At 43.2% G+C, this 16,216-nt stretch overlaps 1 protein-coding gene across 2 annotated transcripts in view; it reads right to left on the reverse strand.

The window, feature by feature from the left end:
* Window positions 1-16,216, reverse strand: part of TDRD12 (tudor domain containing 12) — a 71,796-nt gene that overhangs the window by 2,600 nt on the left and 52,980 nt on the right. For both annotated transcript variants that reach the window (XM_017667193.3, XM_017667194.3), the window contains exons 23-27: window positions 12,836-13,023; window positions 11,859-12,069; window positions 10,177-10,269; window positions 8,202-8,374; window positions 42-151 (exon numbers count right to left, since the gene is read on the reverse strand). In XM_017667193.3, coding sequence (XP_017522682.3) covers window positions 42-151; window positions 8,202-8,374; window positions 10,177-10,269; window positions 11,859-12,069; window positions 12,836-13,023 — 775 coding nt within the window. The remainder of the gene's footprint in view (window positions 1-41; window positions 152-8,201; window positions 8,375-10,176; window positions 10,270-11,858; window positions 12,070-12,835; window positions 13,024-16,216) is intronic.

Consider the following 16,216-nt stretch of genomic DNA (forward strand, 5'->3'; position numbering starts at 1 on the left):
GCATTAATGATTTTATGTTAACCATCTTTTAAATAACCAACCATGCTTCTGATCTTCTGAGTGTGTCTCGGGGTCGGCACCTCTGTCCGGGCCCCTGCCCTCCCGTGGCGTGCTCTGCAGACCTGTGGCCTCATCTGCGGAAGGTGGCATCCTGGATGAGAGAGGTGGAGGTCAGCCCTGACACAGGGGACAGGCAAAACATGCCTCCCTACAGGGCCTTCCCGGCGACAAGCAAAAGTCAGGCAACACATGACTTAAGGTCTTACTAATGCCTATCAGACGTGCCCAGCTCTCGGCTCATTTGGGGAGCGCAAGTGGGACAGCCAGCTCTGGTCAGCACTGTGTCCTCTGCATCAAGCGTAGAGCATGTGACCGGTTCTTTAATATTGTGTCTTATGTAGAATGACATACAAGAATTATACACAATTATATAATCATTTGCATTAGATGTTATTATCAAATAAATGCATCAACTCATTTACCAAGGAAAGGTTCACTTCAAACCATTTACTGTGAGAATAACAAACACTGCTTCTCTCTTCAAAGAGGACAGATGTCAGCATAAAAGCCCTGTCCTTTCCTCTTCCCAGATACCCCCTCTTCACAGTCTGGGTCTACGTCCATAAATATCTTTTTACATAAATAGTAGAGAATACTTCCAAACTCATTCTATGAGGCCAGCATCACTCTAATACCAAAACCAGGCAAAGACACCACAAAAAAAGAAAATTATAGGCCAAGATCCCTGATGAATATAGATGTAAAAATACTCAATATTAGCAAACTGAATTAAAATATACATCAAAAAGATCATCCATTATGATAAAATAAGATTTATTCCAGGGATGCAAAGATGGTACAATATTTGAAAATCTATCAACATCATACGCCACATCAACAAAAAGAACAAAAATCACATGATCAGTTCCATAGATGCTGAAAAAGATTTGACAAAACTCAACATCCACTCATGATAAAAACTCTCAACAAAATGGTACAGACAGCAAGTATCTCAACATAATAAAGGCCACATATGACAAACCCACAGTAACATCATACTTAACAGTGAAAAGCTGAAAGCTTTTCTTTTAAGATCGGGAACAAGACAAGGATGCCCACTCTTCCCACTTTTATTCAACATAGTACTGGAGGTCCTAGCCACGGCAATCAGACAACACAAAGATATGAAAGACATCCAGATTGGTAAGGAAGAAGTTAAAGTGTCACGTTTGCAGATGACATGATATTGTACATAAAAAACCCTAAAGAATCCACCAAAAAACTACTGAACTAATATCTGAATTCAGCAACATTGCAGCATACAAATTTAATAATACACAGAAATCTGTTGCATTCCCGTATACTAACAAATTAGCAGAAAGAGAAATCAGAAAAACAACTCCATTTACAATTGCATCAAAAAGAATAAAGTACCTAAGAATAAACCTACCCAAGGAGGTGAAAGACCTTTACTGTGAAAACTGCAAGACACTTATGAGAGAAATTAAAGAAGACACCAATAAATGGAAATACACCCCATGCTCATGGATAGGAAGAATTAATATTGTCAAAATGACCATCCTGCCTAAAGCAATCTATAGATTCAATGCAATCCCTTTCAAAATACCAACAGCATTCTTCAATGAACTAGAGCAAATAGTTCTAAAATCCATATGGAACCACAGAAGACCTTGAATAGTGAAAGAAATCCTGAAAAGGAAGAATAAAGCTGAGGGGATTACTCTCCCCAACTTCAAGCTTTACTACAATGCCACAGTAATCAAAACAATTTGGTACTGGCACAAGAACAGACCCATAGATCAATGGAATAGAATGGAGAGTCCAGATATAAACCCAAGCACATATGGTCAATTAATATATGATTAAGGAGCCATGTACATACAATGGGGAAATGAAAGCCTATTCAACAGCTGGTGTTGGCAAAACTGGACAAGTACATGTAAGAGAATGAAACTGGATTACTGTCTAAATCCATACAAAAAAGTAAACTTGAAATGGATCAAAGACCTGAATGTAAGTCATGAAACAATAAAACTCTTAGAAAAATATGTAGGCAAAAATCTTTTCAATATAAACATGAGCAACTTTTTCTGAACACATCTCTTTGGGCAAGGGAAACAAAAGAAAAAATGAACAAATGGGAGTACATCAAACTAAAAAGCTCTGTACAGCAAAGACACCACTAGTAGAACAAAAAGGCATCCTACAGTATGGGAGAATACATTGTAAATATACAATCAGGCATCTGATAAGGGGTTAACATCCAAAATATATAAAGAAGTCACATATGTCAACACCCAAAATGCAAATGACCCGATTAAAAAATGGGCAGAGGATCTGAACAGACACTTCTCCAAAGAAGAAATTCAGATGGCCAACAGGCACATGAAAAGATGCTCCACATCACTAATCATCAGGGAAATGCAAATTAAAACCACAATGAGGTATCACCTCACACCAGTTAGGATGGCCAACATCCAAAAGACACAGAACAACAAATGCTGGTGAGGATGCAGAGAAAGGGGAACCCTCCTGCACTGCTGGGAGTGTAAATTAGTTAGTTCAACCATTGTGGAAAGCAATATGGAGGTTCCTCAAAAAACTAAAAATAGAAATACCATTTGACTCAGGAATTCCACTCCTAGTAAGTTACCCAAAGAAAACAAGATCCCAGATTCAAAAAGACATAATGCACCCCTATGTTCATTGCAGCACTATTTACATTAGCCAAGATATGGAAGCAACCTAAATGTCCATCTCTAGATGAATGGATAAAGAAGATGGGGTACATATACACAGTGGAATATTATTCAGCCACAAGAAGAAAACAAATTCTACCATTTGCAACAACATAGATGGAGCTAGAGGGTAGTATGCTCAGTGAAATAAGCCAGGTGGAGAAAGACAAGTACCAAATAATTTCACTCATTTGTGGAGTATAAAAACAAAGCAAAACTGAAGGAACAAAACAGCAGCAGACTCACAGATTCCAAGAAGGGACTAGTGGTTACCAAAGGGAAGGGGGTGGGGAGGGTAGGTGGGGAAGGAGGGAGAAAGGGTTTAAGGGGCATTATGATTAACACACATAATGCAGGAGGGTCATGGGGAAGGCAGTATAGCACAGAGAAGACAAGTAGTGACTATAGCATCTTACTATGCTGATGGACAGTGACTGCAATAGGGTGTGTGGGGGGACTTGATAATATGGGCGAATGTAGTAACCGCAATGTTGCTCATGTGAGACCTTCATAAGATTGTATATCAATGATACCTTAATTAAAAAAAAGTACAAACTGACTAAAATGACAAAAAGAAAAGTAGTATTGCCATCTACATCTATCTAATACACACATACATTTTAAACACACATTATCTACTTAATTCCTTTGTCCCTTGTTTCACTGTACATAATAACTAAAGACCTATCACTACACAGTATTGCCTCATTCTTCAAAACTTTTTAAGTTGTGTTTTGTTTTTGGCTTTTTGGGCTGGTAACCACATTCACATGGTTCAATGTTCTAAAATTTAAAAGTCTACACAGTGAAAAAGGCCCCTCTCACTCCATTCCCCGGCCACCCAATCTCCTTCCTCATGGAGGACAGTGTTAACTCACCTCTGTGCATCTTTTCACAGACAGTCCACGCCTAAAGGAGCAAACCTGTATAAGTACATGTGTACACACACATACAGACACACATCTGTATATGTACATGTGCCTCCAAGGGGACTTTCAGTTGATGCACAGGAGGCCTGCAGAGTGGCACTCCCTGAAAGGCGCAGGCAGGGTCCCACGTTCCACCTCTCAGGCGGGGTCCCGTCCTGAGGCCTCATCCTCCTCTACCCACTACTGTGCAGCAGCAGACCCTCTCTCCCCAGCCCACGGCTTTGGCCTAGTTCTCTACTTGTAGGGTTCTTCTCCTTCCTCCTCACACACTTTCCTCAAACACCAGCAAACCAGAGCCTTGCTCAACTGCTTTCTTGAGCTCTAAGCTTAAACTTGGTATTCCTAGACCAACTGGGTATCTCCTCTCCAACAAGCTGGCTGCTTTCTGGGAAATATCCTGTACCTGTCCCGCTGTCCCTATCCTCTTAGTCACTAGGGCTCAGAATTAGAGGTTCACACTCCCATGTGTCTGTCAGTCACTAGGCCCTATGACTTCTGGATCTTCCAAGTCCCCCAAACCTGTCCCCTTCTCCAATCTGCTGTAAGAATCTCCCTGCTCCTCACTTCTGATCCAGACCACCACAGCTTCCCAACCTGTCCCCTGAAATGGAGTCTCATGGAGCAGGCTCCCTCTGCTCGGTCCAGCTCTCCTCTCTACCTGTGATAGCCACAGGTATGTAATAGTGCACAAGCACCAAATCAAGTGTGCAAAGGATCTGAAGAGCCTTGCATAGAGCTGCAGCTCAATAGCAGTAGTTGTGTTTCATACAAGTGATCAATCCTCATTTTCATTAAATTTATTAAACTGTAAAGATATCTTCATTTAAAAAAATATCTTATCAGTAAGTATGGAGCAGTTTTTGTTTCCTGAAGGTGTGTTAATCAAGATGGAAAACTCCAAAAACTTCAGACTATTGGGTATTTTAATCTTTGCTATGTTCTTTGAAATTTTCCTGCCTAGCAGGACTTCAGGAATTCTTCAAGGTCACCAGTGGTCACATCCTAAATCCACTGGTCAGTTGTCACCCTCCTGTCATTTGGCCTCTCAGCAGTGTGTGCCTGGCTCATCGCTCCTGCTCCATGCAACATCCCCTCACCTGCCTTCCTGACGCCCCTCTCCTGGGTTTCTGTCCATGCTGCTGGCTGCTGCTCAGGCTCCTCCCCGATGTCCCCACAGCTCCCCCTCCTCTCAACCTTAGAGGCCCAGGGCTCAGTCCTTGGGCTCTTACACTCAACCCTTCAGTGTTCTAGTTCAGTGCAGCTCTCAATGCCTAGGATCTGCTGACAAGCTACAGGAGACCAAGTGTTCATTCAAATATATTCAGAAAACAGCTACTTCCCCCCACCTCCACAAGCCACTCTCACCCTGTTTTGAACCTTTTTGGCACAGCATGTGTGCCCCACTCCAGTCTATTATCCACACAGTAGCCAAGAATCCTTTGATTAAGTCATTCATCTGCCCTAAACCCACTCACGGCTCCACCTCCTCAGTGGGAGCCCAGGTCACAGGGTCCAACAGGCTCCGACCCAGGACTGCTCTGACTTCTGCACCTACAAGTTCTCCCTGTCGCCTGCTGCTCTGGTCACCACTCCTTCCTCCCTGTCCCTGGAACCAAGGAGCAACCGAGTCTTCGCTCTCCCGGACATCTGCCTCAGACATGCTTCACCTCTCGTGTCTGTTCACTCCCACCTTCTTGGCTCAAAGCTACCCAGCCTTCCTTTCTGCATGGATCTGATCCATCTCACTTACCGCCATCTGATCCACTCTGTATCTTTCCAGCCTGCTTGTCACCTTCCTCTCTCCATTAAAATGTGAGATGGCCCTTCATCTGTTTTGTTAACTCTGTATCCCCAGGAGGCACTCAAAAAAAATTTACTGAATGAATTTGAAAACTTCAAATTTACCTAATGACAACTTCAATTAAAATTACTGTTACTTAGACCAACTGAAACGATGTTAAGATGAAAAAATCCTCCAGCACTTGCTACTGAAACACGTGCAGAGCAAAATGGCAGACTGGGAGGCTCCTCATTTCCACATCCTCACAAAAACACTGAAAGAGCCACGGGAGGCTGGCTGATCCAGCTTCGTAGGGAAAACCACCAGAGGTTCACAGCCATCAAGCAAATGTCCAGTCCAGAAAAAGTCAGCTTCAAAACCAGGGGAAGGTTCTGCGGCATTTTCACTTGCCTGTGCCCTGCCTGGCTTGGCAGTCTTGGTCTTCACAGACGGCAGCCTGACTGCTGCTCCCCACTTCAAACCAGAGGGAGCAGGACAGGCCTTCTTCACAAACTACTGTCTGGTGAAATTAGTCTAACCTGCCGGGAAATAGATATCTGAGGGAATGGTGCTAGATGCTCACCTGTGTCTCACAGAACTCAGAACCCAGGCAGCAAAGCAGTGGGCACTGCTCCAAAAAGAGGACTGCTGTCCCAGGGACACCTGGGCGAAGGGCTAGGCCTGGGGACACACTCCAGACCTTCTAGGGTCAGGTGGAGAAGTCAGGGGGCAGACTCAGAAGTGTCCTAATCTAGGAGACCATGTGCATGCCAAGGGAAGATGCACAGTCAGAAAAGTCCTAAGAACACCTTTAGCTTTTTTACCTTGGGCCGATTTCTAGGACAGGATGTGGAGAAAATGGGAACCTTTGTGCACTGCTGGTGGGAATGTAAAATGGCACAGCTGATGTGGAAAACTAAACACATAATTACCATATGATTCAGCAATTCCACTCCTGGCGGGGACATCCCAAAGAACTTAAAGTAGGGACATGGACAGATATTTGTACACTAACAATCATAGCAGCACTATTCACAAAAGCCAAATGTCCACTGACAGATTGATGACTAAACAAAATGCGGCATATCCATACCATCAAATATTTTTATGCCTTAAAAAGGATGGAAATTCTGACACATGCTACAATATGGGTGAACCCTGAAAACATAATGTTAAATGAAATGATCCAGTCACAAAAGGACAAATATTGTATGATTCCGCTTATATGGTAAATAGGTTAACAGAGACAGCAAGTGGAATGGAGGTCACCACTGGTGGAGGGTGGAGGGGAACCGGAGAAAAGCAGTTAGTGCTTAATGGGTTCAGAGTTTCTGTTTGGGATGATGAGGAAGTTCTGGAGATGGATGGTGTGATGGCCACACAACACTGTGAATGTACCTAATGCCACTGAAATGTATACTTAAAAATAGTTACATTGACAGATTTTGTGGGTACTTTCCCACAGTTTGAAAAATCAAACAGAAATAAGAAATTGTTATATTTTAACACAATAAAAATACATGTCATTTAATAAAGTACTGTTAGTTTGTTAACTATAATATTTGTTAGATATTATAATAGCACTCAAGTCAAGTTTTTAGAGGTCCTTTGTTGCTCTGCACCCTCATCAACACTTGGTATTTTCTCTCATTTCTGGTGGGTATCAAGTGGTATTATCACACTATAGCTTTGATTTGCATCTTTCTGGTGACTGATGAGTTTGAATACCTTTTCATATATTAATTATTGGAGAATTAATTAGTTGGACATTGTGAAGTGTCTGTTCAAGTCTTCTGCCCAGTTTTCTGCTAGTGTCCGAGATTCTCTTCCTGACTGGAAGGAACTGTGGCTACGAGCCCTTTGCTGGACGCACATGCTCTGTCCACCCTCCTTGCTGGGAGTGCCGGTGTTCACTCTCTGTGCTTTCACAGCCTCCCACACACTGCCTGTGGGACTGTAAGCTGGTACAGCCGATCTGGAAAACTATTGGGCAGGAGCTCTAATTATGACTCAGTGGTTCCATTCCATCAGAAACACATTTTAAGTGAACCAAAACACAGTAGGAAAATGTTTTAAGTACCACATGGAATAGCCCAGAAATTTCTCCCATCAAGAGTAAAATGGGTAAATAAGTTATGGTGTATCCATACAATGGAATATTATACAGCTGTAAGAATCTACGATCTACAACTACATGTACAATACTGATGAATTTCACAAATGATGCTGAGTTTAAAAAGCCACATACAAAAGAGAAACACTGCATGATTCCATTCAAACAAAGTACAAACCAGGGAACAGCAATGCATGCTTTTCATTGTCTTGAGAGTGGCTGCCTTTGGGGAGGGAGCAGGAGCCAGCTGAGTCATGCCCTGTGTCTGATCTGGGGCTGGTTTCTGTGCTCAGAAAATCCACCAGGCTACACTTAACAATGTGTGCACTTTTCTGTATGTGTGCTGTCAAAAAAAAAAAAAAATCTAACAAAAAACTATTCTGGAAGAGATCTACAGGTGAAATAATATATTTGGGATTTGATTTATAATACTCCACCAAAAACAAAAATGTGGGTTGGGGTATGGATAAAATAAGATTCCCACAATCTTAGTAATTATTGAAGCCAGTTCTCAGAACATGGAGACTCCTTAAACTATTCTTTAAAAAAACGTCTACTGTAACACTTGTGAGTCATGCTTCCAAACAGCTCTTCCAAAAAGGATAGAAAAATCTACTCACAGGGTTTGGCTTGGGCTTTCCTCAAAACTTGGCATTTTAGCTCCTTCGTAAAATTTTTTCAGTTGTTCTATATGTTCTGAATTATCAATGCCCATTCCCATTGACAAAATTTCAGCTCGAACATTATAGTCAATGACAGAAGTTTTCAAATTTGGGAGTTTTGTAATGTGTACCTTGAATCAAAGAAAAAGCACATTTACAGGAATCATCCTTCGAACTTTAAACGAATTACAAACACTCTTGCATGGCCTCTCCATCTTGCTGCGCAATGTCTGACGTAATTGGCCTGGGTGCAAGGGCCTCCCACTGCAGCATCCATATCATTTCATAACCCAGGTACATCAGAATCTTCCAGAACCCAGCCCACATCACAGAAATATGATCAGGGGTGGGGTATGGACCAAAACTGAATCCTGGAATAAAACCCCCAGATGAGACCATGCTAATGCTGTAACCATACAAAAAATTCTAGATCTGATTTTTATTTGAGTACTTTCACCTCTCTTAACAAGGAGGACCCCTAAGGCTCAGAGTCTTCAGGTGCCCAGGAAGGCCTACACCAAGGCTCTAAATCCTGGATTCTAGACAGTTTCTTCCATTTGTTTCTTCTGCAACCAAAATGTTCTCATGCATGTCAATTTATAATTAAGTATAACAGAAAATCTGCAACGTTCTGATTCCTGTTGACAGGGGTGTGGACCCTGGACTGGGCATCTTCTTTATGGTAAGAGGAGGCCTGGCGCTGGCCGGGCACCGTCCTCACTGAACACTGGGACGTGTCCCATCCAGGAATGACGGGAACGCCTTTCTCCACTCAAACTGAGGACCGAGCTGGTCTGGGAGAGAAGGTGACAGGTGTGGGGAGTCTATTGCCTCTCCAGGGTGCCATGGACCCTGCTATGCTCTGGAGCTGTGGAAGCATATCTGCCAGGTGGATTTTCATGTTTTGGTTTATTTTCTCAGTTTAAAATTTCGGCTTAAAAAGTTTTCATTTTTTTCTCTGATAAAGAAAAACCGCAATATTGATTATTTCATCAACTAAGACCCCCGAATCTCTTCACTTACCTGCACTGTAACCTCTACTTTCTCTCCTTAAAATCATTTTGTCCTCTTACTTTTAAATCTTACACCCAAACTCCTCTTTTAAGTGTTAAGGCTTCTCTAGTCTTACAAAAATAACTTTTAGTAAAACAAGTTTTTATGAACTGAATTCCTGTAATCTTATAAATAATCATAATAATTAAGATTTAAAGCTAATACAGCAAAATTCTGAATTGGAAAGTAGAGGTCTTGGGGCACAATTACATGTTCTGGTCTCACACTCAGACTGTTCACCCCCAAGGTCAGTGCTGTGGGTAGGAGTTTCTGTTCATGGAACCCAAGTGCCCCATACCAGCCCTAGCACATAGTAGGTGCTCAATAAATGTTTGGCGAATGAATGAGGTAGAAACCGTAAACATAATGAAACCTATCTTTGGAAGCCCAAGGGCTGGAACCCTCAACATTACCGATCAAGTGCTGGTACTTTAAGATCACTTACAACCAGACAGATGGCCACTGTACTGCCTCAGGGGCAGTCACTGACCTAGGGCTCCCCACCAGTATGAAATATTTGTTAATAGTGCACAGCCAACATTGAAAAAGTGGAACAGATTAGAACTGCAAGTGTTACAGACTGTCATCTGGAGTAAGTACGGTTTCATGGAGCTTCTGTCTCAGTTGTCTGAGTGCATGTGATTAGACACACGCCTGTGAGCACCAGGTTACAGGGTAAAAGATTCCCTTAAACAAAAAACCCACAACCAAATTCATGTCCCAAATAACATGAAAAAATTCTCTCCCTAACACAGAGCCCTAAAGAAGCTTCCATTCTTATTTATTCAGGTAATTTATTCCATTCTAGAATAATTTGTGTAATTTTAGGGGCCCATTCCAACATAGATTTCTTTTTAAGGAAACTGCATAGTATACTTACCATTGGATCAATCCAAAGTGTATTTCCTAGAGCCAGTATCACTTTTGCATCATGAAGTTTTCCAATAATTTTATGATGAATATACCCAGTAACCTGAAAAAAAGTTAATTTGAAGGTTTAAGGAAATAGCATATCCTGTACATGCTGCATAGTTTTGCAAAAAACTTCCATGCATTTCATTTGAGCCTCACAACCAGTCCTTGGGGGTAGGTTATGGAGGCCTCCATGCCTCTTTGTCAACAAGAGTAACTAAATGTCCAATGCAAAAGGTGACTCAGGGCTCCTAATCCTACATTTCCCATTGTATACACATGTCCCCCACCTCCTCTGTGAGCTGTCAATCTGTCTTTAAAATATGGGTATTTCTTTCTCTAGAAGCTCCCTGAGAATGAAGAGAAAGTGCTTTCGCTGCTCCTGGGGAGGAACTCACAGCAGTGGAGCCACTCACCCCAGTGACCCTGGAGCTGGGCCCTGGTCTTCCGATATTCTTTCCTGAGCCCGTAGCTATTTTTCTCTCAAGCAGGGTCCCAGAAACTGAGACCCACCTGTCTGAGCCCTCTCAGGCACATTTTAACTCTAGTAAAGCAGAACAGGAGGGAGCTGCTCCTCATGATTAGATTGTTTCCATTCCCCTTGGGCCTGGTAAATTAATTTAGAAGCACACACACAAGAGAACTTTTCCCCATTTCTCCAGAAGGCACCTCTTCAAGAAATACTTGAGGACAATCATCTGGACAGACAGATGTTTCTATAGGACAAGAACCATGCCCTTCTTGCCAATGGTTACATCCAAATGTCCAGCGCAGAGTGGACACTTGGTAAATACTTTGCACGAAGGAAAAAAGACTGCTATTTAATAAGAACTATTTTTATTAAACTCACAACAGTAAGGCTGTGTATTCACCCTGTATTGTAGAACACTCACCTGTTTACTTCCTGGATAATGTTTAACCCGGTTTATAACCCAACCTGCCAACTGCAATGGCTTGTTTTATATCCTATTAATCAGCTGATACTAAATGTAACCTTCCTGTGAAGAAGCAGGGGCATCATAATGAACAGGACTCACTGCTCTGGCAGGAGCGGGACTGGCTGGGTGGCCTCTCCACCCTGCACACAGAGCCACGTGAGCCCACTCTTCCATGCTCAGTCTTGGCAGACAGCCTTCTCCACTTTCAGTGTCTTATACCATTAAGGGCCCAGAGGAAATGTCCCTTTCTTTGGAAGCTTTTCTGGACTTTCTTTCCATGCCCATCTTCCCCACCCCAGTGGAATTACCAGGCCTCTCCCAGAGTGTCCATCACCTACGTCCCCCTCTGATGGGGGTGTCCATTTTTGCAGGACCTCACACTGTTTCTTCCCCTCCAGCTGACAGCCAGTGTACCACGATGCACATTTTATACCAATTCTAAGTCTGTAAGTGCTGCTGCTAGTGATGGCAACCCATACCTGGAAAGGGCGCCTGGCCCCTCCCTGCAGGTGCAGAGCCAGGTCTTCGCACAGCGGCCGTGAGTGCCTTCCTGCACGGGCAGGGGTCCAAGCAGACTGTGCTTGGACTGCTGGGAACAGAAAGCATTTCACCCAAACTCAACACTAAATTCAAATAAACCTCAATTCTGAATGTATTCTGGGTTAAATATATTCTGAAAGCCAACAAAATATAAAAAGCCCAAACAACTCACCTTTGGATTCCATTCAGTTTCATTGTCTGCAGGTTTCACTCTGCAAACAATAAACTCCACAGCCTGTGGGGGCAGGGTGTGGAAATTCCCTGGGAGATGCAGCAACTGGTCCGTTGTGACGAGTCCAGTCCTGCCTTCGTCTATAAACCTTACAAGGACGCCATCCGGGGCCCACGCACCTTCCTTCTGGCTCAGCTCCAGCACCTGGACCCTGGAGAGCGACAGTGGCCTTAGCCGAGCATGGAGTTCCATGATGGAGAACACCTTTGCCTCAGCTTACTTACTAAATGTAGAACATACAGAAAGACCCCTTAACAACTAGTTCTTACTTCCTACTAGAAATAACATAAGGAGAGCTGTCAGGAGCACTCAGCAATGGTTTATTTAACTCTAGGGTATCTAAGCACAAAACATGGGCAGTACTTCTGAATGGAATAAATCTCTTTATCTGACGACATAATAAAAATTAACACAGCAGATTAAATACTCAACATTTCTCAATGTAGGCTATTGCCATATGGAGTCAGGGGCGTCATCTGAGGGAAGTGGATGCAAACAGTCAGGTGAGGCAGACTGCCTGGCCTGGGACACCAACATGCCATCACTGACCTTAGAAAACTTACATAGTCTTTATAAGGCTCAGTTTGCTTATCTGTAAAATGGGAATTTTAAAAACTTAATTTTGTAAGAATTAAGTGAGTTGAAGATGTGTATGTAAGCACCATGCAGTGATGGCCCAACAACTGTCTGCATTCCGAATGTTACACTGCATCCATGCTCTGTGTGCAGGAGCCCAGGGTCAAATGAGTCTCAGGTGTGGAAGTGGCCAGGTATCTGGGGGCCATAACGCTGCCACCACCCTCCTGGGAGGCAGCCAGGCTTAGTACATGCATGCTGGGTCAAATGGACAGAGGTGAAACAGATTCAAAACCATTTAATGTTACCTTGTGCTTTCAGAGATGAAACAGCCATTTTACCTGTGAAAAAGTGTTTTTTCTGCCAATCCATATAATTCAAATTTCGCCACATTTTCAACAGTTGTTTTATTACCAGAATCCTCAAAATACTCATTCATTTTGGCATTAAGAGTTGCATAAAGATCCACATGTGTATCGACAATACGACCAAAATAATTTGTTGCATTCGAAATATAAAAGGGTATTATCTGAAACATAAATAGTAAACGTTTCTAGATAACAAAAGCAATCTAAGCCAAGCAGTATCTGCAGCAGTCAGCCCCGACCTAAGGTCCTAAAGCACACAAACGGGTTTTTAAATAATCTAGGGAACTGGCCAACAAACAAAACAAAATAAAAACCTTACCACACTCATAAATTATAATCACTTTAAATCCAATGGAAGATTTTTCAGGGTAAATTTTATTATTTTAAAACTTCATTATTAGTTAAATGTGTTTTGTTTATTTTTTAACTGTACTTTATAAACGTCTTAAAATATCCTTATCTCTTGAGCCCTTTCTGATCCTCGTTCACATTACAAGGAGTATCATTGGGAGCCGATGCTGTATGAGGCACCATGGGCACAGAGATGAAGCCATGTCCTAGGGGGCCTCAGAAACCACAAGTAGACAGATATACACACCGAAGTGTGGTCAAGAAGACAGCTCTTCACAGGCAAGCATGTGCAGGGATGTTGGGAGTGGGAGGGAATGACGTCAACATGCGCATGTGTTAGCAGGAGTACACAGAGGAGTCCAGACCCAGGAACCAAACAGTTTGCATTAAGGCTGGGAGGCCTGCTACCCACCACAGATGCCACAAGTGGGAACCAGTTACTTGGTGGGATAGCAGAGAAACAGTGTCGACGGTGGACAAGGCAGGCAGGGGTGAGGCCACCCCTGGGATCAAAAGGGGTGTTGGCTTTACAGGGCTGACAGTCCATGCCCCCCTCTGTGCCACCCTCAAAGGTCACTGCCTGTCTTGCTCCACTCTCCTTGCCAGGGATCCGTGTCCTGTTCCACTCCCACCTTGGGCCTCCACATTTGCTTGCTCCTCTGCCTGGAATATTCTTCCCCAGATCTTCCTACAGCTGGATCTTTCTCATCATTTGGCGCTTGGACAGCTGACCCCTCCTCAGACAGTCTGTCCCTGCCTATACTTCCCAAAGGGCCTCCATCCCGCCAGCACACTTACACCAGCACAGCCCCTGGCACTGCATGGAGCTTACGGATCAGGATGGGAAGAATCAACATCTTCACAATACTGTCTTCTTGTCTGTCAATATGGTTTATCACTCCATTTGTGTAGGTCACCTTTAATCACTAATCAGTGTAATTCATACACTTGGATGTTATTGTTAAGGTTTTTTTCTTGAAACCTCATTTTCTGATCGTTTGAGAAATGCAGTTGATATTTGTTTCCTTGCCTTTGTGTCCTGCAACCGTAACAAACTAAATCAGTTATGGCAGGGCCTCCTGGGGAGAGTGGAGTTTGAGCAGGCACGGGGGCTGGGAGGGTGTGTGCCATCCTCTCCATTGCGCCTGTCACCATCTCTCTCACTGTCCACTGCCCACCCCCACTGGACTGTCAGCTGCAGGAGGACAGGCAGCACGGCTGTCCTGGTTCCCGAGCTAGCCATTCTCCAGCCAGTGGACAAAGCTGCCTTACTAAACCCTTAATGCTCACTCAAGCCCACCCCGCCTCTGGCCGGGAGTCCAGCATTCCTTCCACTTGGCAGGTGGTGTTTCTGAGGATTCTTCTCCCCTGTGTTTAGAGGCCCCACCAGTGTGGCATGCCAGGCATTAGCCCACTCGGTGGTCACAGTGAACGCAAGGGAGTGTGAAGAGGAACACTCACTATGATGTTACAAACGACAGGCAGAGTATAGTGTAGAGACCAATAACAAATACATTTTTTAAAAGATGTGGGGGAAAAAGTGGCAGGGAAAATATACTAAGATGTTAATGGTGACTGTTCTTAGATGGCAGGAATAAACTGGAGAGTCTTTTTCTCTCATATCTCCCAAATGGGAAGGCTCTGTGTTAAGCCTAAGGGGCCTCCACATACACAGGGTGAACAAAACCCAGGCAGAGCTGGTACTGGTGTGTGCAGTCCCCTCTGCATGGTGTAGGCACATCTAAATACCCGTGACGGTGCAGAACACAGGTGGCAAAAAGCAGCTTGTGGACTGGACTCTCGACAGGAGAGCATGAGGCCTCCAGAAGGGTGACCAAATTCTTCTGGTTTGTCTGGGACTTGGTTTTGGTCCTGGGCACCCGGGGAAGGGCCCTCCCAGCCCCCCTGCCTGCTTGGGTTCCACTCTCCCCAGGAGGCCCCCCATAACTATTTCAGTTTGTTATGGTCGCAGGACACAAAGGCAAGGAAACAAATGCCAACTGCGTTTCTCAAACAATTAGAAAATGAGGTTTCAAGAAAAATAACATTAACAATAACATCCAAGTGTATGAAATACTAGCAATGAATTAGACGGCTTAGAGACTAAAGGTGACCTACACAAATGGAGTGATAAACCATATTAACAGACAAGAAGACAGTATTAATATTAAGATGTCGATTCTTCCCATCCTGATCGGTAAGCTCCATGCAGTAACAGCCAAAATCCCATCAGGCTTCTAAGTAGAAGAAACTGGAAAGTTGACTTTAAAATTTTATGTGGACGTGCAAAAGAATAATCAAAAAGATACTGAAGATGAGCAAAGTTAGAAGATTTATGTACCAGTTCTCAAGATTACAAAGCTACAGTAACTGAGCCAGTGCAGCACTGTGTAAGGACAGGCAGACAGCCCAGGAACAGAAAAAAGAATTCAGAACTCATGTATATGGTCTCCTGCTTTATGTCAAAGGGGACAATGTAATTTAGAGGGAAAAGAAGGTCTTTATAATAAATGAAGCTAGGGCAATCAATTATCCATAAGAAAAAACCCTGCCCTCTAGCCACACCACACACAAACGTTAATTTGAGATGGATCATAGAACTATATATAATACTAAAGCTTCTGAATTAAAAACATAGGGAAAAATCTTTACAACTTTCGAGTAGGCAAAGATTTCTTCTGGCATGAAAAGCACAAAACAGAGCAACAAACTAGACTTGGTCAAAATTAAAACTTGCTTTTCAATTGGGAGAAAACACTTGCAATATATCTGACAAAGGATATCTAGAATATATAAGGAATTCTTAAAACTCGATGAGAAAATCCAAATTTAAAAATGGGCAAAAATTTTGAACAGAGTTGATAAAAGAAGACATGCAAATGGCCAAAAGCAGTGAGAAGATGTCCAGGACCCTCCATCATCAGGGAAATGTATGTAGTGCCAGTGCAAATGCGACAGAACAGCAAACCTTGCAGATGGAGAATACCAAGTGTTGATGAGAAT

Source organism: Manis javanica, chromosome 17, assembly GCF_040802235.1.
Source record: "Manis javanica isolate MJ-LG chromosome 17, MJ_LKY, whole genome shotgun sequence".
Taxonomy (NCBI): domain Eukaryota; kingdom Metazoa; phylum Chordata; class Mammalia; order Pholidota; family Manidae; genus Manis; species Manis javanica.